The 20,589-nt window shown below is 44.7% G+C and overlaps 1 protein-coding gene across 3 annotated transcripts in view; it reads left to right on the top strand.

The window, feature by feature from the left end:
* Positions 1–17,404, top strand: part of UVRAG (UV radiation resistance associated) — a 95,986-nt gene extending 78,582 nt beyond the window's left edge. For all 3 annotated transcript variants that reach the window (XM_066620237.1, XM_066620239.1, XM_066620240.1), the window contains exons 14-15: positions 9,861–9,952; positions 15,136–17,404. In XM_066620237.1, the coding sequence (XP_066476334.1) occupies positions 9,861–9,952; positions 15,136–15,826 (783 nt within the window). In that variant the 3' untranslated portion in view covers positions 15,827–17,404. The remainder of the gene's footprint in view (positions 1–9,860; positions 9,953–15,135) is intronic.
* Positions 17,405–20,589: the final 3,185 nt, after the last annotated feature.

Genomic DNA, 20,589 nt, shown 5'->3' with positions numbered 1-20,589 from the left:
TCGCTGTGGAATAATAGAACCTCCCTTTTGGGGCATCCACCCAACCTTGAGTGTAGTTTCTATTTGTTCTTGGAATGTTGTTTAGCCTCCGTAACTGGCCTGCTACAGTATGTTCTTTAAGCCATGCCCTGCTGAGTAAAACATGAGTTTGATTGGCCAGTCCCTTTACATCCAGGTCAGGTCGTAGTCCTTTGTCTTTAGCAGTCTTTCTGTTGTTGCTTAGGCTTGCTTGCTTTTCTTTGCCCTTGTTGATCTGACCGTAGATCTTGTAGAGGCTGCTTCCACCTAAGGACTCTGTGTTCTTCTCTGCAGTCATAAGGGTCACTGTGATCAGTAGAAGAAGCTGGTTTTATTACTTTTAGTTCTTTACAGACATTGCAATGTTCAGCTCCAACTGGTCAAATTTTATACATGTTTTTTTTTAGAATAATAGGCATAGAATTTGAATAACAGGAATACCTTCTTTAAACTGGGAAGGGGGTTCAGCATTTCTGCTGGGAAGGAGCAAGCAGTAGACTGTTTCATACCTTTGATTTGGATCACTGGGAAACATAAGAACAGCCCCATTGGATTAGGCCATAGGCTCGTCTAGTCCAGCTTCCTGTATCTCACAGCAGCCCACCAAATGCGCCAAGGAACACACCAGATAGCAAGAGACCTGCATTCTGGTGCCCTTGTAGATTGTAGCCTTATAGCTTTGGTCCTGGGAAAGAGTGAGCAGTGGTTCAGTTGCGTCTTCCTGCTTTTTGGTCATCACTGGCTGGAAAAATAAATAAAATTTAATTAAACGTACATTGGGCTCTAGAAAGAGTTAACCATGCCTTCCCATATTGTTTGTTGCTACTTGTTAAGAAGGTATCCTGGGTCTATTCCAAACAACACAGTCCTGGAACATGCTGGAATCCCTAGCATGTGTACACTGCTGAAACAGACACCTGCGTTGGCTCGGTCATGTTGTGAGGATGGATGATGGCCGGATCCCAAAGGATGTCCTCTATGGAGAACTCATGCAAGGAAAGCGCCCTACAGGTAGACCACAGCTGCAATACAAGGACATCTGCAAGAGGGATCTGAAGACCTTAGGAGTGGACCTCAACAGGTGGGAAACCCTGGCCTCTGAGCGGCCCGCTTGGAGGCAGGCTGTGCAGCATGGCCTTTCCCAGTTTGAAGAGACACTTGGCCAACCGTCTGAGGCAAAGAGGCAAAGAAGGAAGGCCCATAGCCAGGGAGACAGACCAGGGACAGACTGCACTTGCTCCCAGTGTGGAAGGGATTGTGACTCTCGAATTGGCCTTTTCAGCCACACTAGATGCTGTTCCAGAACCACAATTCAGAATGCAATACCAGAGTCTTTCGAGACTGAAGGTTGCCAACAACAACAACTACTTGATGAATGAGAACATGCTACATGAAGCTTCATTCCTTGCATGGACCGTGGCTTTGATGACATCCTTACAATTTAATTTGGAAGGTAATTTTGTAAGGTAATTGAGCGGGTGGTGGCGGCCCAGCTCCAGAGGGTCTTGGATGAAGTGGATTGTCTGGATCCTTTTCAATCTGGTTTCAGGCCGGGCTTTGGGACGGAAACCGCCTTGGTCGCCTTGGTGGATGACCTACGCCGGGGACTAGACAGGGGGAGTGTGTCCCTGTTGGTCCTGCTGGACCTCTCGGCGGCTTTTGATACCATTGGAGGCACTGTTTTGCAGTGGTTCCGCTCCTACTTGGAGGGTCGATCCCAGATGGTGGTGCTGGGGGATTCCTCTTTGACACCCTGGCCTTTGAGGTTCGGGGTGCCGCAGGGCTCAATTCTGTCCCCCATGCTATTTAATATCTACATGAAACCGCTGGGAGAGGTCATCCGGGGGTTTGGAGTGGGGTGCCATCAATAAGCTGATGACACCCAGCTCTATCTCTCCTTTCCTCCAGACTCCAGGGTGGCGGTTGAGGGCCTGGAGTGCTGCCTGGAAGCAGTGAGGATCTGGATGGGGGCTAACAAGCTGAAATTAAAACCCGGATAAGACAGAGGCTATCCTGGTTCGGAAATCCTCGATGCAGGTGCTGGATTATCGGCTTGCTCTAAATGGGGTTGCACTCCCTCTGAAGAAGCAGGTCCGCAGCTTGGGGGTCCACCTGGACTCATAGCTGCTCCTGGATTTCCAGGTGGCGGCTATGGCTAGGGGGGCCTTCGCTCAGTTTCGGCTGGTGCGCCAGCTGCGGCCGTACTTGGATCGTGCAGACCTGGCCACAGTGATCCATGCTACGGTGACATCGAGGTTAGATTATTGTAACGCGCTTTATGTGGGGCTGCCCCTGAAGACGGTTCGGAAACTGCAATTAGTGCAGAATGCGGCGGCCCGTGTGGTCACTGGAGCTAGGCGGTTTGACTCTGTCAGTCCGCTTCTCCGGGGGCTACATTGGCTGCCCATTCGTTTCTGGGCCCAATTCAAGATGCTGGTCTTGACCTTTAAAGCCCTATACTGCTCTGGGCCGGGTTATCTTAGAGATCGCCTACTCCCGTACAATCCAGCTCATCCTCTCAGGTCATCAGAGAAGGCCTTTTTACAAGTGCTGCCGCCCAAGGAGGTTCATGGGGCGGTGGCAAGAAATAGGGCCTTCTCAGTAGTGGCACCAATGTTGTGGAACTCCCTTCCCCTTGACTTGAGAATGGCTCCCTCTCTTGAGTTTTTTCGGCGAACCTGAAGACCCTGCTCTTTAAACAAGCCTTCTGATTCCATGGCCTTTTTAACACTTTTATACATCTTTTAGTTTCTTATTATTTTAAGAAAAAGTTCTGGTGCATTGGCAATTTGGTGATCTGAACTACCCTTCAAGGGCGCTAAGCATTCTTGCTTCATTTTAAATTTTTAAAATCTATAAAATCTAAAATTCGAAGTGCAGGGTTCTCAGAATTTTTCATTTATTTCGGACTTTGTTTTAAAAATCTCTTCTGCATGGAAACTAAAATTTTCCAACTACAAGTTTTTGCTTTGTGGTTGTGAACTTTTAACCCTTGAAAAAAATCCCTTGATGTAATTGTTAGATTAATGTGTAAGTTCCCTCCAAGTGAGGTCATACAAAGGGAATACACCCATGTCTTGAAATCTGATAAACATCACTTCATGGTTTAAATAAATATGAAGGCATAAACTCAGGGCAGTTTCAGGTTGTAATGCAAGACTGTAGTCTGGCTGTAAAAAGAGTTGAACAGTGATCATGTGACTCGGTGTGTTTGGATTTGAAGCCTTTAATGACTGCACTGTCTCCTAAATTGCCCCTTTTCAAAAATTTGTGCTTTGTGACATGACTGTTAAGAAGGAGGCACCTTTTATGGGTCCCCCACACCTGTTTTTAAAATCGAACTTCACTCTAGCACTCCACAGTCTTAGGCATGTGCTTGCTCGTGCCAGTGATTCCCACGATGTCTTTATAATACCAAATAAAATTGAAACGTGACACATGCTCATGTGGAGAGGGGAACTATTTCTAAACACACGGAACCACCTTACGTAGATGCTTTTGGTTCATCTGGCCCAATACTACCTATTCTGGAAACAGGTCTTTCCCAGCCTGTGTTACACAACAACGATCTACCTGCACAGTTGGTCTAGTCTTGGATTAGATGCAGAAGAGTGCCTCAGGTTCCCTATTCTGTTACTTCAGGGCATCTTCATATGCGTCCCAGACCCCTGTTCAGTTAGGTGCTTTTCTGCCTGGCATGAGAGGGCCATGAGTCTCTAACCTGAGTGCGCCTTTGCCCCACCCTGACCCCAGGGAGAAAGTAAGAGATTTGGAATTGTATCAGGATCTCCTGTCAGGGTTAGGAACACAACCCCAGGAATTTGTCCTTGGATAAGGCAGAGCCTCTGCTCTGTGAGCGTGCAAGCAGCAGGTGAACAGACTTGTTAATTAGAATGGTGCTGAGTCAGAGTCACGAGAGAGAGACACCACCCTAAGTGAATTCACGCATAGCACTTTAAAAGGGCTGCAAGAGCCCTCATATCCAGTCAGGCAACGATAGGGCGAGAGGCGGACGGGAGTCAGGCAGGATGGTAGGCTACGGAGAGTTTGTAACTAAAGGGAAGGCTGATTTATTATTTGTATAGGGCAAAGTTATGCCGGATTTCTGTTTGATGTTACTCTGAACTATTTTCTGTTAACTTGTATTGCTGGCTGCACTAAAGTTTCTTTCTACTATTGAATGCACTCTGCGTGTGGACTGTTTTTGCAAACACCCACATTCCGCTGCGAGTAAGCAGATAAGGAAACTCCTACATAACCTCGACATCTCCATCAAACCACTACCCATTTTTGTTTGGGAAGAGACGTCCTTTTTTAAAGGAGTGTACAATCCGAAGCACTGCGATGGTGGTGAATGCTAGTGGCCTTCACCTGAGCCAGATCTGCTTTTGTGAATACCCAGTGTTGCTGCCTATGAGGGCCAGCCAGAGATCCAGGTATAAGCTTCTCAGAGAAGAGCAGTGGTAGCAAAACAGTGTTTGGTGAGTTCAGGGCCATAAAGTTCAGTTATTCTGCTAACATGTCTGGAACATTTTCTTTTCTTGTATTGTATAGCTATATCTGACAGGTTTAATGAAATGGTTCTGAACCCAGAAACCTTGAGAGTGCCCCTTTTAAATCTGAAATTCACTTTTCCCCCATCTATGATGGATACTGAAGAAGCCTGTCTTTCTTAAAAGGGAAACTCTGGCTTGGATGAACGTAGCGCTTCCTATAAAGCTTTACATAGGCCTAAAGAAGAGGGAATCATTTGTGTTCTGCTGCATTTTCTAAAATCAATTCAGAATATTATCTTCTCTGCTGTTGTCAAGTATCTACTGTACCAAACTCCTGTGTGTGCAAGTGAGAGTGAACCTCGTAAACTTAGGAGATCACTGATGCTGACTACAGCTATCCAAATAGTTGGTAGTGTTCCCTGGTTTTGTGCTTTGAGAAGCTGAAGAACATGTATGGATGAGTGATGCCACCCCTAACATCTGCATTGCCAGTTTTGGTGATTCAGATCCCCCTCCCTTCCCCCAACTACCCCAAGTGGTCATCTTTGGCCTTAAGCAGAGTTTTTTACCCTAAGAATTCTTAAATATCCTCTTCTGTCTACGGCTATATATCAGACATTAAGCAGCCTTCTGCACTGGATTTTTAGAGCCAGTTCCAATGAAGAATAAGTCCAATACTCTTGCACCCACTTTTACACCACTCCTGGTAGTGTATCAAAATGGCTTTGGCTATCAGGAGACTGAAGATGCTAGATGTGTTCATAGTTTGTGGCAGTGTGGCTGGCTGAGTGTGTGCCCCGGTAGAGTGGCTGCTGTGGGCAGTGAACCCTTACTGGCATCCAGGACCACAGAGCTGGTTTTACTAGAAGCTTATCTTAAGCCTGTAGGGCAAGCTCTGAATCAGCAGTAAGCTGAATTGGGGTGAGCTCATGCTCAGGCGGCTGGGGCTTGGTGATCACTCTAAGCTGCTGCTGTTGCCCAAGGAATCTCAGCCTGCCACAGGCCTCCTGATAGTCCAGTATGATAATTCTCATCACCTAGGTCCCAACAGTGCTAGATTTTGGAAGAATACTTGGTGGACTTCACTCTTGTGGAAAGGGCTAATGCGAGCAAGGTAATGTTCCTGCATCTTTGCTGACTTGGGATGTTACAACAGCTAGTCTGAGGCCATCTTTTCACAGCTCTGAAGCCTGAATGATTTGTCTAGTGTGTTGCCTCTTATTTCCCAACCCCTCCAGGAGACCTGCCACAAGGCCCAATAGCTGTCTTGGAGGCCCAGAAAATTTTGACTTGCTTTTAGCTTCACCCTTACAAGTCATGCAGCTGTACATTCAGAGGCCTGTATTTATACATGGAGAAATCTGCCATGCATTAACACCCCAGCGGCACTGGCCTTGAGTCATCCCATCTAGCGGTCCATCAGAATGGAGACCCCATTGGTGTCATAACTGCATCTTCATAGGCAGCTGGAGTTTGTTGACTGCATGTTAGCTGCTTTTACCATTCCCACTGAAAAAAAAAATCTGAGTTCAGATTCTTCATCTTGGTAAGACGCTGCACTTAAAATGAAAAACTTAAATCTTGAATAGAATCAATGAGTCCACTGTGATACCTAAGCAAAAGCTAAAATTATCTCCAACGTGGAGCCAAGAAAGCTTTTATCTGACTTGAGGGCTTCTTCTGGATGGTGCTGTTGAACTCCTGTGACACTTTAAAATTAAAATGATGAAGTGAAAACAGTGCATAGTTGTTACTTCTATGTAGAGAATCTTCTCAGTTCTATTCCATAACCTCCCAGCCTGACTATATTTGGAATTGGTGCCTGCCTTCCTTAAGTCCCTTAATCCAGTTATTTATATGCTACAAACCATTAGAAGTAGAGGATGGTCTTTTAAAAAAAGATGTATTGTATGGTACATACTCCCATATGTAATTTCTGCCTCTCAAAGAGAGGAAAAAGGTTTTATTGAAGCATAATATGAATAGCATTTTGTAATACAGTCACTTAAGAAATTGTCAGACGTTAAAGACAGGATAAAGAAATTGTGAAGGGATTTTTGTTCATTTGTTCAACAGCTTCCTGACTGGGCCGGAGTCCACATTATGTTGGGTGATGTTCTGGCACTAGAAATAGGCTTTCCTTAAAGGTTTTTTGAAAAAATATTTTTCTTTGCAACCGTTTGTGTCTCTTAAGTTGAGGAAACGCCATCCAGATCCAGATGTGTAGCATCTTTCCTTGCAATGCTTCCACCCCCCTTCTCCCTTGCATTTAGTCTGTGGTTATGGTGGCGGGTTGCAGGATCCCAGATGAAGCAGTTGTCTGCCTTAGGAATTTCACAGAAATAACCCCTTGCAATCCCAAGCATATTCCCATCTGCAGTACACCAAGGGAGATTTTCTCAAATCCCGCACTCAGATAGATTATGTTTGGTTTGTTCAGTTGAACCAGATACTCTGGACCATATCTTTTTTCGGTGCACTGTCCATCATAATCTCAGGTCTCAGCTACTTGACCCTTTTCTTTCTTCTCTTCCTGTCTCCCTTGTTGATCCTCTCCCAATTCTTCTTAGTGATTATTCCTCTACTATCACCAATTTGGTGGCAGAATTTTTAGCGGTAGGTTCCAAGACAAAGACCAGAAGTTAATACCCCATAAAGTTGCATTTATTTGCTGTGTTATATTGCTATTGTTTGTGGACTCTCAGTATTCCAATAAAGGTTTATCGAAATCGAAAAAAATCCCAAGCATTAAAACCGGTCCCAGTACCAGTATTCCTGGCCTGGCCAAAGTTGTTAGAAAATAAAAGTAGCTCTATTGGATCCGATCACAGGTTCATCTAGTCCAGCATCCTGTTTCCCCACAGTGGACCACTAGCAGACTCTAGGATGTCCACAAGCACCACTTCCACGTTTGCTTAGGTCAGCAGGGAGAACTATGGTTGAAGGGTTTAGGGGGGGGAAAGTTAGGAGGCAGCAAAAGGGAAACAGGGATGGAAGTACCACATAGTGGACTTCACAGCAGAAAAGACCACTTTCTCATTCCCACCAAGCAAACCTCATAGGGGGAAAGGCAGGGTGTAAATTATTTAAATAAATAAAATAGTAGCAGGAAATGCAATACAACATTCCTCAGGTGACCACACAGGTTGGGGAGGTGGTCTTGAACTTACTTTGGTCCTAAACCACTTAAGGTTTTAAGGGTAATAACCAGCACCTTGAAGGTTGTTCAACCAAACCAGCAGTCAGAACAGTTGGCATAGCAAAGACATCCCTCAACGGAAATGCTGCCGGTCAAAACCTGACACCAGTCAGAACCTGTGCAGCAACATCTGTACTAATTGAAGTTTCTAGATGGTCTTCCAGGGCAGCCCCATGTAAAAAGCATTAGAGTTAATCTAGGCTTGATGCAACTATAACCCAATCAGATGTTATTTACGCAGTATATTCATATCTGAGCATGAACCCTAGCACACCTTGTGACAGGAGAACAGTGCTGTTGTTAGAAAGGGAGCAGGCAGGTGGGGGTGTGTGAAGGAACTAGGCTAGCCAGATCTTTCTCTGTAACAAGTCCTAAAGAGCTTTTCCTGATGGCGAGCATACGTAGATGGAAATGATCTTTATTAAATTGCTATCTCCTCTCCTATTTTATTTCTCTACGTGTTTGCACTATGAGAAGCCAGGAAACAGAGGCCACTTACCTCTAAATGTGAAAATCTGGAAAGCAGCCTTACAAGATTTTATTTTAATCTCCCAACAGCATCCAATACAAATTATGTTTTCTGTCTACTTTTCTTTAAAAACAAAAGTTTACCCAAAAAAGTGGTAAATATAAGACTTTTGGGTATCCTGATAAAATCCAGCTTTGATTTACTACAGCTGCTTTTACATTAATTTTATTATGTTGAGATGTAGTCCACTGCATCCTGAAGACTTGCGTTGGGTAATAAAATAGACATACCATTTAAAAACTGATTTAAATTCCTATTTAAGTAGCTAAGAAGTTCAAGCATCCCCCTGATCCTTCCAAAAAGTCCTCTAAACCTTGGCCAATAGCAAAGTGGTGCTTCAGAGTATTTAGTGTACATTTAGAGTTCCATAAATTAACATAAAGTGTGTTGGAGGTTAGTCTGTCACTGTTCCAAGGTCTAGATGTGACAAGATGTCATCCCTTGTCTGAATGATGCCCTTTTGTTATCGCTCCAACTGAACTTTCAAGTGAGCGGAATTGTAAGAAGAGTTTTCCAAATTCCAGAGTCCTTCTGTTTTCCGAGACCAAATTTTGTTAGCATTTCAAGTGGTTTCTGTGGGTCTGCACAGACAGGAATGGCTTGTGAGAAGTGTTTGCAGGATGTAAGTGAACAGCAGTCCCTGATTAGTCCTGTTGAGAGGTAATCGCTGTGCAGGCAAAGTTGTTTAAATCATTCTTAATCTTCCTGCATCTAAACTCCCTAAGAGCATTAACTTCTGAGTTGTGTGCCCAATAACAGGCTTACTAACATACATTCAAGCTCTATTCCATTTGCAATGTTGGAGTTCTCCTTTCAGTTTTTCCACTTGGTACTAGCCAGACCAAGGCACATTGTGCTGTCCTAACTGTATTTCATTTGCAAAAAAAGAATTGTGCAGGAAAAGTGGGAAGAGTGCAACCCAGCAAGTGACATGAGGAACATTTTCTAAAACATTTTCATAGTAGCCTTGTGTATTGGTAGGCTTATTTTTGTAGCTACAGAAGATCTGTCAAGGTGCACATTTTATCCTGAGCCCAGACATTTGAGGCACAAAAATGAAGAAGCTTGCATTTGTGAGCTGTTGGTGGAAAGGAGGCTGAAGATGTTGAGTTGGGGAAACCTAGAAATGGGAATTGGGGGTCAGGGGCATCTTTGAAGTAGGGTGAGGGACAGGAGGAAAATAGCCACGGAGAGGTCTGTAGAAGATGGGTAAGTTAGTTAGAAGTTAGTTGTTAGAACAGTCACCTGATTAAAGCAATCCTATGTGATTGATCATATGAATACGTAAGCCCCCTTGTATGCTCAGATAATCAACAGAGACTGTGTTCAGAATGCCAGAGATAGAGGAGCTCTTGGAGCAGGATCTTTTTGGAGTTGTAATGAGTCCTGTGACTTCCATCAAAAGTATGTAAAGATCCCAATTTGTATTCCTACTGACCTATAAAAAATGCTATCAGTCAACTGTAATTTTGAGAAAAGCAGAGTTTTTTTTATCACAAACTTTTCTCCTCTTGTTCATACAGTTAGCAAAGCATCTGTCTACCTTAAGGTCCCTTTTGAGGCATGTGCAGGTATTCAGATGAAGCTGCTGCTCATTTTCACAATTCTCTCTTTGTAGCTGAGATACCAGCATGGGCTGGGGACTCCAGATCTAAGGCAGACTCTTCCAAACCTGAAAAACTTCCTGGAGCATGGGCTGATGGTCCGATGGTAAGTACTGATTTCATCTGTTAACAGTGCAGCCATGGAAGATAGCTGGAAACCAACCAGTGCAATATATATATACCTTTCTGTACAAAAGAATTCTTGTCTCAAATGGGCAGCTTCTCACAATTACTACCTTCTTGGAGGACAAGCTTGCATGTGTCGATCATGCTCAATGCCTTAATATTGAAGGGGACTTGTGGTCAGCAGCAGTTGGGAGTCTTGGGTGATTTGGGCCCTCACTGCTCTTTTTTTTTTTAAAAAATGAAAGAACCCGTACCAGAGGAACTGGGCAACAATCCAGAAATTGTGAGCTATAGAATCTGATTTTTTTGAATGAAGGTCACAAGTCTGCACACACAGTATTTAGTCAAATTCACTAGTGAAACACCTCTAGAACCCAGCCTTCATTTCATGAGAGCAGGCTTCTAACTCACCTTATTAGAGAGAGAAACTAGAAAAAAAAGGCACAGACAGTTTTGAAACTTAGAGGTGTCTAGTGGGGCGGGCCTTCCCTCCCTCCCTTCTTTGGGTCCCATTATTCGCACTGAGGGTACAATGCTGCCTTTGGTTCCATGGTCTCAATTCCAAGGAGGCCAGTCTATCCATGATTCTCAACTATTAGTCCCCCTTTTAACTCATCTTTCCTATTTCCCTCTTGCAGTTAACGGAGAGTGTCTTACCCCCAGTAGAAATTTGTCTTGTTACGAATTGACATCGATGCTGAATTGTGTTATCAGCTGTCTAATAAATAAGCCAAACACTTGTATAACTTTATCATTTGCATAACTTAATTACTGTGAACAAATTACACAGAATTTGGCTTTCCTAACTGTGAAATTCTGGTTTCTGCCCTGAGGTAGACTGTCATCCCTAAGTGCCTCCTTAGAGTGGCATGTTCTCATTATCAAGACAAAACACATTCTTTGCCTGGCTAATATTTCAAAACACGTGTGGATATTAGACATACATCTCTGGGACTATCGCATTCCTCCTCCCGGTGTGTATCTATGCCTCATTTCTTTCTCACCTCCAAGGCTGAGATAGGCCTGATGATTCTGAACAGTACCTCTTGGTACTTCCTTACAGTATAAAAGGCAATGAGGCTTTTCATAAATCCTCCCTCAAGGGGGAGATCAGGGGGCCATATTTCCAGCCTGGTCAGTTGGCTGCAAGAGCTTGTGTGTGTGTGTGGAATGTGTATGCACAAAGCTCTGCACACAGATGGCTAAATTGATATCCGCAGAACCCTGGGTATTAAAATGAAGATTTACGGCAGTACATATGCAGCAGGTAGGCCGTACTATTGACTGACTTCAGTCTCGGGAGGCACATGACTGGCAAAGCATTGCCAGATGCCCCTCTGCATCTGTCAGAATGAGGTTTGGGAAGATGAAGTCTTTCCAGGAGTCTTCTTACTTGGAACTTCTCTGCAACTTGGTTTCTTCCACTTGACAATCCTCCTGCTTTTGTGTGCATTTAGTGGTGTAATGGATAGGCTTGTCCTGGGCATGCCTCTGGTGCACTTTGAAGGCTTTTTCTTCTGTTGTCCATACTGATATTTTTCCTCCCTCCTCCTGCAACTTGTGACATGTCCAGTCCCTGTTAACTACTGTATTTGCAGAGGCCTGTTTTGCGCAGATGTTACCTTTTTTTAGGACAATGAGAAGACTGTGCAGATCAACCCATTGTATTGTACAGGCCTCTGCATGAGGCGCCCAAATCACATAGTCCATCATGTATGTGCTGGAGGGTCAGGTTGCACATGAATTGTTCCTCCAGAAATGTGTCCAATTCCCTCTAGATGCCTTTAGGAGGGAATTGGGCAAATTTATGGAGGAAAAATTCATCACGGGTTACAAGCCATGGTAGGTATGTGGAAGCTCCTGATTTTAGAGGTAGGCTGCCTCTGATTGCCTGATGCAAAGGAGGATACCAGGACATAGGTTGTGTCTGTTGTCCTGTGTGTTCCCTGAAGCATTATGGTGGGCCACTGTGAGATACAGGAAGCTGAACTAGATGGGCCTTTGGCCTGATCCAGCGGAGGTCTTCTTATGTTCTTATGTTGCATCCCTTTTCATAACCTCTGCGTTGGCTGAATTCAAAGCTGCATTAAAAGCTCACTCGTTTGGCTGCATTGAAAGTTCACTCATTTCTTGTCTGAAGGGAAGTTTTGAACTTGGAGAGCTCTAGTAGCACAACTTTCTTATGTCTTTTGAAGAAGAGCCACGTTATTCACAATCTTCTGAGGTTACCTGAATGTTCAACTTCACTTGCTTTCACATTAACCTTCTCCTTCTGGTGACCTTGTCATTATTCTGCATTTTTTAAACTATAACTTTTAAAGAGGTGAGAAATTGTACTCTTTTTCTTTTTTAAAATTCAGTTGACATGTTATTGGCCAAAGAGTTTGCTTGAAGATTTCAGATAGCTGTAAACCAACTTAAACACCTTCATTTCTTGCTTTCATGAGGTCATGTTTTCTGCAAAGAGGAGAGGAGAATCAAATGTTTTAAGGTGTGTGTGTGTGTGTGTGTGTGTGTGTGTGTGTGTGTGAAAGTATTCGCATATTATTGGGCTATAGCTGTGCACTTTGGCTGGTGGCCAGTCAATCGCGATTTAGTATTTTAACCAGCTGCGATAAATTAATGTCCCCCAGAGGAAACATTTTGCAGGGAGGGAAAGATACATATTTGAGACTGTGAATTGTATTCTGTCTTTTACTAACGTATTGAGTAGCAAGGCAATCTGTTGGTGGTTTTTTAATAGAGAGCAGTTGTTGTTTTTTTTCTTCAAAGGAAAGCATTTGACCAGGACAGAAAAATCACCCTTAATGTGATAGCTAAAACAGGAAGGCTGAACGCTCTCTCAAAAATGGTTTTGTATAATTGGTAATCTTCTCTTCATGTGCGGTTTATAACCACACGTGGTTTTGTGTGTTCAGTATTGGCTGGGCTGCCTGTGTGTATTCCTTGACCTGGGCAATGCATATTATGTAGATCAGTGTTCATCAACATTTGTCCCCTGCCATACCACTTTGCATGGTCCACCTATTGGAAGTATCACTGGAAGTAACTGGAGATTATGTCAGCAGTTACTTCCAGATTGAGAGGCCAGAGGCAGCACAACAAACACCAGTAAGAGACTCGGGGTGGATGGGAGGGCCTTTTCAAGAACGCAGAAAGCTCACGCTGGAGCTCTGCCCACTGAGCCAAGTCTCCTTTCATTGCTTGTTGTATTGTGGTGCTGGTCTCACTGCCGGGTGGCAGGGGCCTGGGTGTCCCGCGTGTACCACCGGGCACCACGTCAAGTACCTGTGGTACGAGCACCACTGGCTGAGAAACAGTGGCATAGATGATCATTTTCAAGAGCAAAGCAGTCTGATAACTTACAGTGCAATCCCATGCATGTTCACATAGAAGTAAGTTTCATTATACACGTTTGGGTTTACTCTCAGGTAAATGTATTTAGAATTACAGCCTTAGCTTTCTATTGAAACTTCACACCAGGTGAAGTGTTTAATATTGAAAGGATGGGATGATGATGATGATTAACAGTATTTGTATACAGCTTTTCAACAAAAAAAGTTCACAATGGTTTACAGAGAAAAATCCATTAACTAATGGCTCCCTGTCCCAAAAGGGCTCACAGTCTAAATTTCAGCAGACAGCAACTAGAAAAGACAGTGCTGGGGTGAGATGGACCAGTTACTCTCCCCTTGCTAAAAAGAGGAGCACCGACTTGAAGAAAGTGCCTCTTACCCAGTTAGCAGGGGTTAATTCAGACATGGTTTCCTCCTTCTCTCCCCCTTTTTTATTTAGGAAGAGATGAGGAGTAGGCCTTGGATGTGCAGGCTCAATACAGTTTGAGGAGCAGCAAATAATGACCAAACAGAACCTTAGAGCTACCTCTGGTATTCCTCCGAAATGGGAATTACCAAAGCACAAATGATTTACTGTGGACGTAGCATCCAGAGGTTAAAGCAGATAAGTAGATGGTGTTTACTGACAGAGGGATGCACTTGAAGGTTATTTGGAACCCTATCTTAGTGACTTCAGTGGTGCTTAGTAGGATCAACTTTCTTTGGCTATAGCCCGAAGTGCTTGAGTGTTCTGCAAAATTTTAAAATATGTTAAAGAACATCAGGAGTTATGGAGCCAAGGAGCAGGGAGGCTTTGTAGCCTGCCCTTGCTTTCTTGTATGCATTCTAAAATTTTTGCACCACTTTTTCATTTCCCAAAGAATGGCCAACACAGCTTGCTAGTGAAAAAAAAACTTCATTTTAAAACCAGTATCTAGACTGGTATCACAAAGATTGATGACATTGGTTTTCCCGTAACAATGGAATTATGTTGGAACCAAGCCACAGCGTTCCAAAGCCTAGACCACCGTGTTGCACGAGTCCAGCATGAAGATTTTTGATTTAAATATGGGCTGAGTCTCGTTATTTGCGAAGGTTCCATTCTCAGAACTCATGTGAATGGCAAAAATTGCATTAAAGCCAACCCATTAAAAAAAAAAACAATGTCCCTTTGCTAGGAGATTTAAAAATAGCCTTGCTGATCTTTGTGATGTAAAACAGAGGCATTAGACAGACAATCCATCAATCAGTCTCTCTCCAGGCGCTTAGAAAGGCTTCACTCTGAGCCAGTGACCCCTCCCTTCACCAGAGGACAGCTCTGGGAAAGAATGCAAAATGATTATCATTCTTTCACAAGGGAGGAGCCGCTTGCCTTGGAGCAAAGTTGTTCTAAGTACCTGGAGAGAGAATGATTGATGGATTATTAGCCAGCTGCCCTCTCTCACATGAATGAGGCTATTGTTGAACGACTGTTTTCCTTTAAAGGGCCCTTCTCATCACTTTGAGATAAAACCACAGGTGAAAAATTTGTTATACCTGTACTGCTATGAGCTCTGTCTCTTTAAACTGATTAAAAAGAACAGTCTTGAACAGTCAGAATGTTGCAGGGAATTGGAATTGGAGAATTGGAAAAACCCCTCCTGCTTCCTAAGACTCATTGATTGGCTTGGCCAAGTGGTGGGCATTGTGTAGTTTTCTTCAGGGCATTGTTGAAAGAATGAAAGGTAACTTGTGAAGGTTGATCTAGTCTTATTATTGTTTTGATTCTGCAGGGCATGAAACATCTCTATAAATGCCCTTTTAACTCCCTCTTGGCATTTTTTTTTAGTGATCGGCATCATATATCCAGCGCCATTCCAGTTCCAAAGAGGCAAAGTTCTGCGTTTGGAGGCTTAGATGTTGGCTTCTCTAGCAGCCACCCTTCTCCAGACAAGGGGCTTCGTAAACGGGCTAATTCGGAGAACGAGAGACTGCAATACAAGACTCCGCCTCCAAGTTACAACTCTGCTTTAACCCAGCCCATGGCCACTGTAGGAGAGCTGGACAAAAAGGCAGGGTCCTTGTCGTCGTCGTTAGATACCTCCATGGACTTCTCAAAAGAAAACAGAAAGGGAGAGGATTTGTGTGAAAGTTTACATGGCGAAAACAGGAGCCAGAACAATTCCCAGGATCAACAGGAGTCCTTCCTGGACCCCTCTTGTGCAATAAATGGCACGGTGCTGCCCAGCGAGCACCCCAGTGCCGCCACCAATGAGCAGCCGTGCACATTCCGCAGCCCCCTTGGCGCCGACCTCCTCTGCACAGTTGAGCAAGCTGAAGAGATCATGGGGATGGAAGCCGCAGGGTTTGGCACCGGAGACCAGCTTGAAGCCTTTAACTATATCCCCGTGGACCATGCTGTGGCAGTGGAGTGTGACGAACAAGTCCTGGGGGAGTTTGAAGAGTTCTCCCGAAGGATCTGTGCACTGAACAAAGATGCGCCCACGTTCCGCAGGCCGCGGAAGGGTTCTGACAAATGAGCTTTGGATCCCCTGGTGGTGGTGGTGGTGTTACCAAGGTGAAACTTTGTGTCTGGAATGGAGATGAAACTTGCACTCACAATCCCTGATCAGTTATTGGGGGGAGGGGGGAACAAAACTGTTGCTTTAGTTTTTTTTTAAAGCAGATTTTGATTACATGCACAGATAAACATCTACTGTTTCCTGGTCTGGTCTTCTAGTATTTACAGATTGCTCTGGCAATTGGATCAGGCAGTTGTATGTTGTCTGCTTAAGCTTTATTATTTAGATTCCTTTCTGCCTTCTTGTGGGGAGGAGGGGGAGTGAAATCCAGCATTTACTCAAAGGCAGGTGATGTGATGGGCAGGTGTTTAAAGAAAACATCTCAACGGATGGCTGAATGCAACAAGGTCTTGCAGTCCTTCCTAGCTCAGCGGCATGCAGAAATGGTTTTCTTAGCTTGGGAATCAAGCAGAACACTAGCAGGGACTCCTCCTTTTTCCACCGCACAATCTGAGTTCCTTCCTTCCTACATACTCTTATTCCCAGCAGTCACTGAGCAATTGTACATGAGCCAGTGAAATGAACAGGGCTTGCGCAAGAGCATTTTGCATAAGTCCCACGCATTTCAGTGCAGGTATACGTAGGGAGATTGTCCAAGTGGTTTGTACCCATCGCTTCTGCATAGAGAAATTGGCGCAGGAGGGAAGCTTGGCACACTTAAGTGTCTTCCCAGTCTTATCATTGTGTCACTGATGACCCCTCTCCAGTTTAGGAAAAAGTCCCACACATCTCTTGAATCAACAGGGACAAGCTATATTCTCCTAGACCAGACTTGTAAACCGAAGCTGTTGCTTTGGAGTGCGTATTGGCTCTTGAGTCTGCCTGGGGGCTTGTCTAGGTGTTTTCCAGGGGTGTATCTTAAGGGACCATGAAACCGGACCATAATAAAGTAGGCATTATGCATCTTACCTTTTTTTCCTGCGTCCTCCCCAGGTTGTGAAGCAGTTCACAGACGTGCAAGCCAGACTTTCTATATACAGTGCAATAGATATGGGATTACATAAATGGAGTTAATGTGTTTGTGGTCAACCACATTTCATGTTAAAGAAAAGCCACTGCCACAATCAACCAAACTTTCTGTGTTTTACAACAGAGGAGTCTCTAACAACTTATCAGTGGGGCAAGTCTGATTTAAGATGAGGTCATGTACCACTGGTACACGTGTTTCTGACTGCACTAATGTACAAGCAACTTTTGTGATCTGCTTGCGATTTCCAATGATATACATTTTGGAGTTCAGATGCGCCTGGCTCTTGCTTTTGACATTGTATACTGAAGTCTGGGCTCAAGTGTGAGCACATAAATATATAAATATATATATATATAAATATATATGTATAGCAGAATAAAAATTTAATTTACTTCACAGTGCCTAATAACCTTTTTCCCCACCAGTTAATTTCTCTTGAACCTTGCTCCAGGTTATTGGGCAAGTTTTTCAATTAAGCTGAAACAAATGTTGGGGAAACAGTTGATATGGATGTAGACTTTGACTACAGACAAATCAGTACATTTCTACAACAGTTTGTATTACTGTTGGCAACCTTCAGTCTCGAAAGACTATGGAATCGCGCTCTGGAACAGCGTCTAGTGTGGCTGAAAAGGCCGATTCGGGAGTGACAATCCCTTCCACAGCCGGAGCAAGTGCAGTCTGTCCCTGGTCTGTCTCCCTGGCTATGGGCCTTCCTTCTTTGCCTCTTAGCCTCAGACTGTTGGCCAAGTGTCTCTTCAAACTGGGAAAGGCCATGCTGCACAGCCTGCCTCCAAGCGGGCCGCTCAGAGGCCAGGGTTTCCCACCTGTTGAGGTCCACTCCTAAGGCCTTCAGATCCCTCTTGCAGATGTCCTTGTATCGCAGCTGTGGTCTGCCTGTAGGGCGCTTTCCTTGCACGGGTTCTCCATAGAGGAGATCCTTTGGGATCCGGCCATCATCCATTCTCACGACATGACCGAGCCAACGCAGGCGTCTCTGTTTCAGCAGTGCATACATGCTAGGGATTCCAGCACGTTCCAGGACTGTGTTGTTTGGAACTTTGTCCTGCCAGGTGATGCCGAGAATGCATCGGAGGCAGCGCATGTGGAAAGCGTTCAGTTTCCTCTCCTGTTGTGAGCAGAGAGTCCATGACTCGCTGCAGTACAGAAGTGTACTCAGGACGCAAACTCTGTAGACCTGGATCTTGTTTGTATTACAGGAGTTTGTATTACAGGAGTGGCCTTTTCCATATAACAGCAGCAAAAATTTTGAGGTCATGTTCTATTTTTCATCTGATGTAATTTTGCTTTTAACTGGACTGTTATGCAATGAAGAAAATAGTGCGCAGCCTTCCTAAGGCAGTGAAGGGAGGCTTGAGCATAATGTTTAGCATTGCCACCTGGCCTGAATAGATCCATTTAGAGGAGAGGTTTCCAAACTGGGGCTTTGCATGCCCAAGTCAGGGAAGCCCTGTCTCTGCCCCCTTAAAGGGAGGGGCAGTGGTGAAGGCAGTGATATAATCACCATGGTCACACTGACCATGGCTTGACTTCCGACAGGCGGACCCTTGACTTCCGACAGGCGGACTTCCCTCAAATGAGGAGGCTGGTTAGGAGGAGGTTGAAAGGGAGGGTAAAAAGAGTCCAATCTCTCCAGAGTGCATGGAGGCTGCTTAAAACAACAGTAATAGAGGCCCAGCAGAGGTGTATACCGCAAAGAAAGAAGGGTTCCACTAAATCCAGGAGGGTGCCCGCATGGCTAACCAGCCAAGTCAGAGAGGCTGTGAAGGGCAAGGAAGCTTCCTTCCGTAAATGGAAGTCTTGCCCTAATGAGGAGAATAAAAAGGAACATAAACTGTGGCAAAAGAAATGTAAGAAGGTGATACGGGAGGCCAAGCGAGACTATGAGGAACGCATGGCCAGCAACATTAAGGGGAATAATAAAAGCTTCTTCAAATATGTTAGAAGCAGGAAACCCACCAGAGAAGCGGTTGACCCTCTGGATGGTGAGGGAGGGAAAGGGGAGATAAAAGGAGACTTAGAGATGGCAGAGAAATTAAATGAGTTCTTTGCATCTGTCTTCATGGCAGAAGACCTCGGGCAGATACCGCTGCCCGAACGGCCCCTCCTAACCGAGGAGTTAAGTCAGATAGAGGTTAAAAGAGAAGATGTTTCAGACCTCATTGATAAATTAAAGATCAATAAGTCACCGGGCCCTGATGGCATACACCCAAGGGTTATTAAGGAATTGAAGAATGAAGTTGCAGATCTCTTGACTAAGGTATGCAACTTGTCCCTCAAAACGGCCACGGTGCCAGAAGATTGGAGGATAGCAAATGTCACGCCTATTTTTAAAAAGGAAAAGAGGGGGGACCCGGGAAACTATAGGCCGGTCAGCCTAACATCTATACCGGGTAAGATGGTGGAATGCCTCATCAAAGATAGGATCTCAAAACACATAGACGAACAGGCCTTGCTGAGGGAGAGTCAGCATGGCTTCTGTAAGGGTAAGTCTTGCCTCACAAACCTTATAGAATTCTTTGAAAAGGTCAACAGGCATGTGGATGCGGGAGAACCCGTGGACATTATATATCTGGACTTTCAGAAGGCGTTTGACACGGTCCCTCACCAAAGGCTACTGAAAAAACTCCACAGTCAGGGAATTAGAGGACAGGTCCTCTCGTGGATTGAGAACTGGTTGGAGGCCAGGAAGCAGAGAGTGGGTGTCAATGGGCAATTTTCACAATGGAGAGAGGTGAAAAGCGGTGTGCCCCAAGGATCTGTCCTGGGACCGGTGCTTTTCAACCTCTTCATAAATGACCTGGAGACAGGGTTGAGCAGTGAAGTGGCTAAGTTTGCAGATGACACCAAACTTTTCCGAGTGGTAAAGACCAGAAGTGATTGTGAGGAGCTCCAGAAGGATCTCTCCAGACTGGCAGAATGGGCAGCAAAATGGCAGATGCGCTTCAATGTCGGTAAGTGTAAAGTCATGCACATTGGGGCAAAAAATCAAAACTTTAAATATAGGCTGATGGGTTCTGAGCTGTCTGTGACAGATCAGGAGAGAGATCTTGGGGTGGTGGTGGACAGGTCGATGAAAGTGTCGACCCAATGTGCGGCGGCAGTGAAGAAGGCCAATTCTATGCTTGGGATCATTAGGAAGGGTATTGAGAACAAAACGGTTAGTATTATAATGCCATTGTACAAATCTATGGTAAGGCCACACCTGGAGTATTGTGTCCAGTTCTGGTCGCCGCATCTCAAAAAAGACATAGTGGAAATGGAAAAGGTGCAAAAGAGAGCGACTAAGATGATTACGGGGCTGGGGCACCTTCCTTATGAGGAAAGGCTACGGCGTTTGGGCCTCTTCAGCCTAGAAAGACGCTTGAGGGGGGACATGATTGAGACATACAAAATTATGCAGGGGATGGACAGAGTGGATAGGGAGATGCTCTTTACACTCTCACATAATACCAAAACCAGGGGACATCCACTAAAATTGAGTGTTGGGCGGGTTAGGACAGACAAAAGAAAATATTTCTTTACCCAGCGCGTGGTCGGTCTGTGGAACTCCTTGCCACAGGATGTGGTGCTGGCGTCTAGCCTAGATGCCTTTAAAAGGGGATTGGACGAGTTTCTGGAGGAAAAATCCATTATGGGGTACAAGCCATGATGTGTATGCGCAACCTCCTGATTTTAGGAACGGGTTAAGTCAGAATGCCAGATGTAGGGGAGAGCACCAGGATGAGGT

The sequence above is a fragment of the Tiliqua scincoides genome, chromosome 3 (genome assembly GCF_035046505.1).
Source record: "Tiliqua scincoides isolate rTilSci1 chromosome 3, rTilSci1.hap2, whole genome shotgun sequence".
Lineage (NCBI taxonomy): Eukaryota > Metazoa > Chordata > Lepidosauria > Squamata > Scincidae > Tiliqua > Tiliqua scincoides.
Note: the sequence above shows the minus strand (reverse complement) of the source record. Positions and strands in the feature narration are given on the sequence as shown.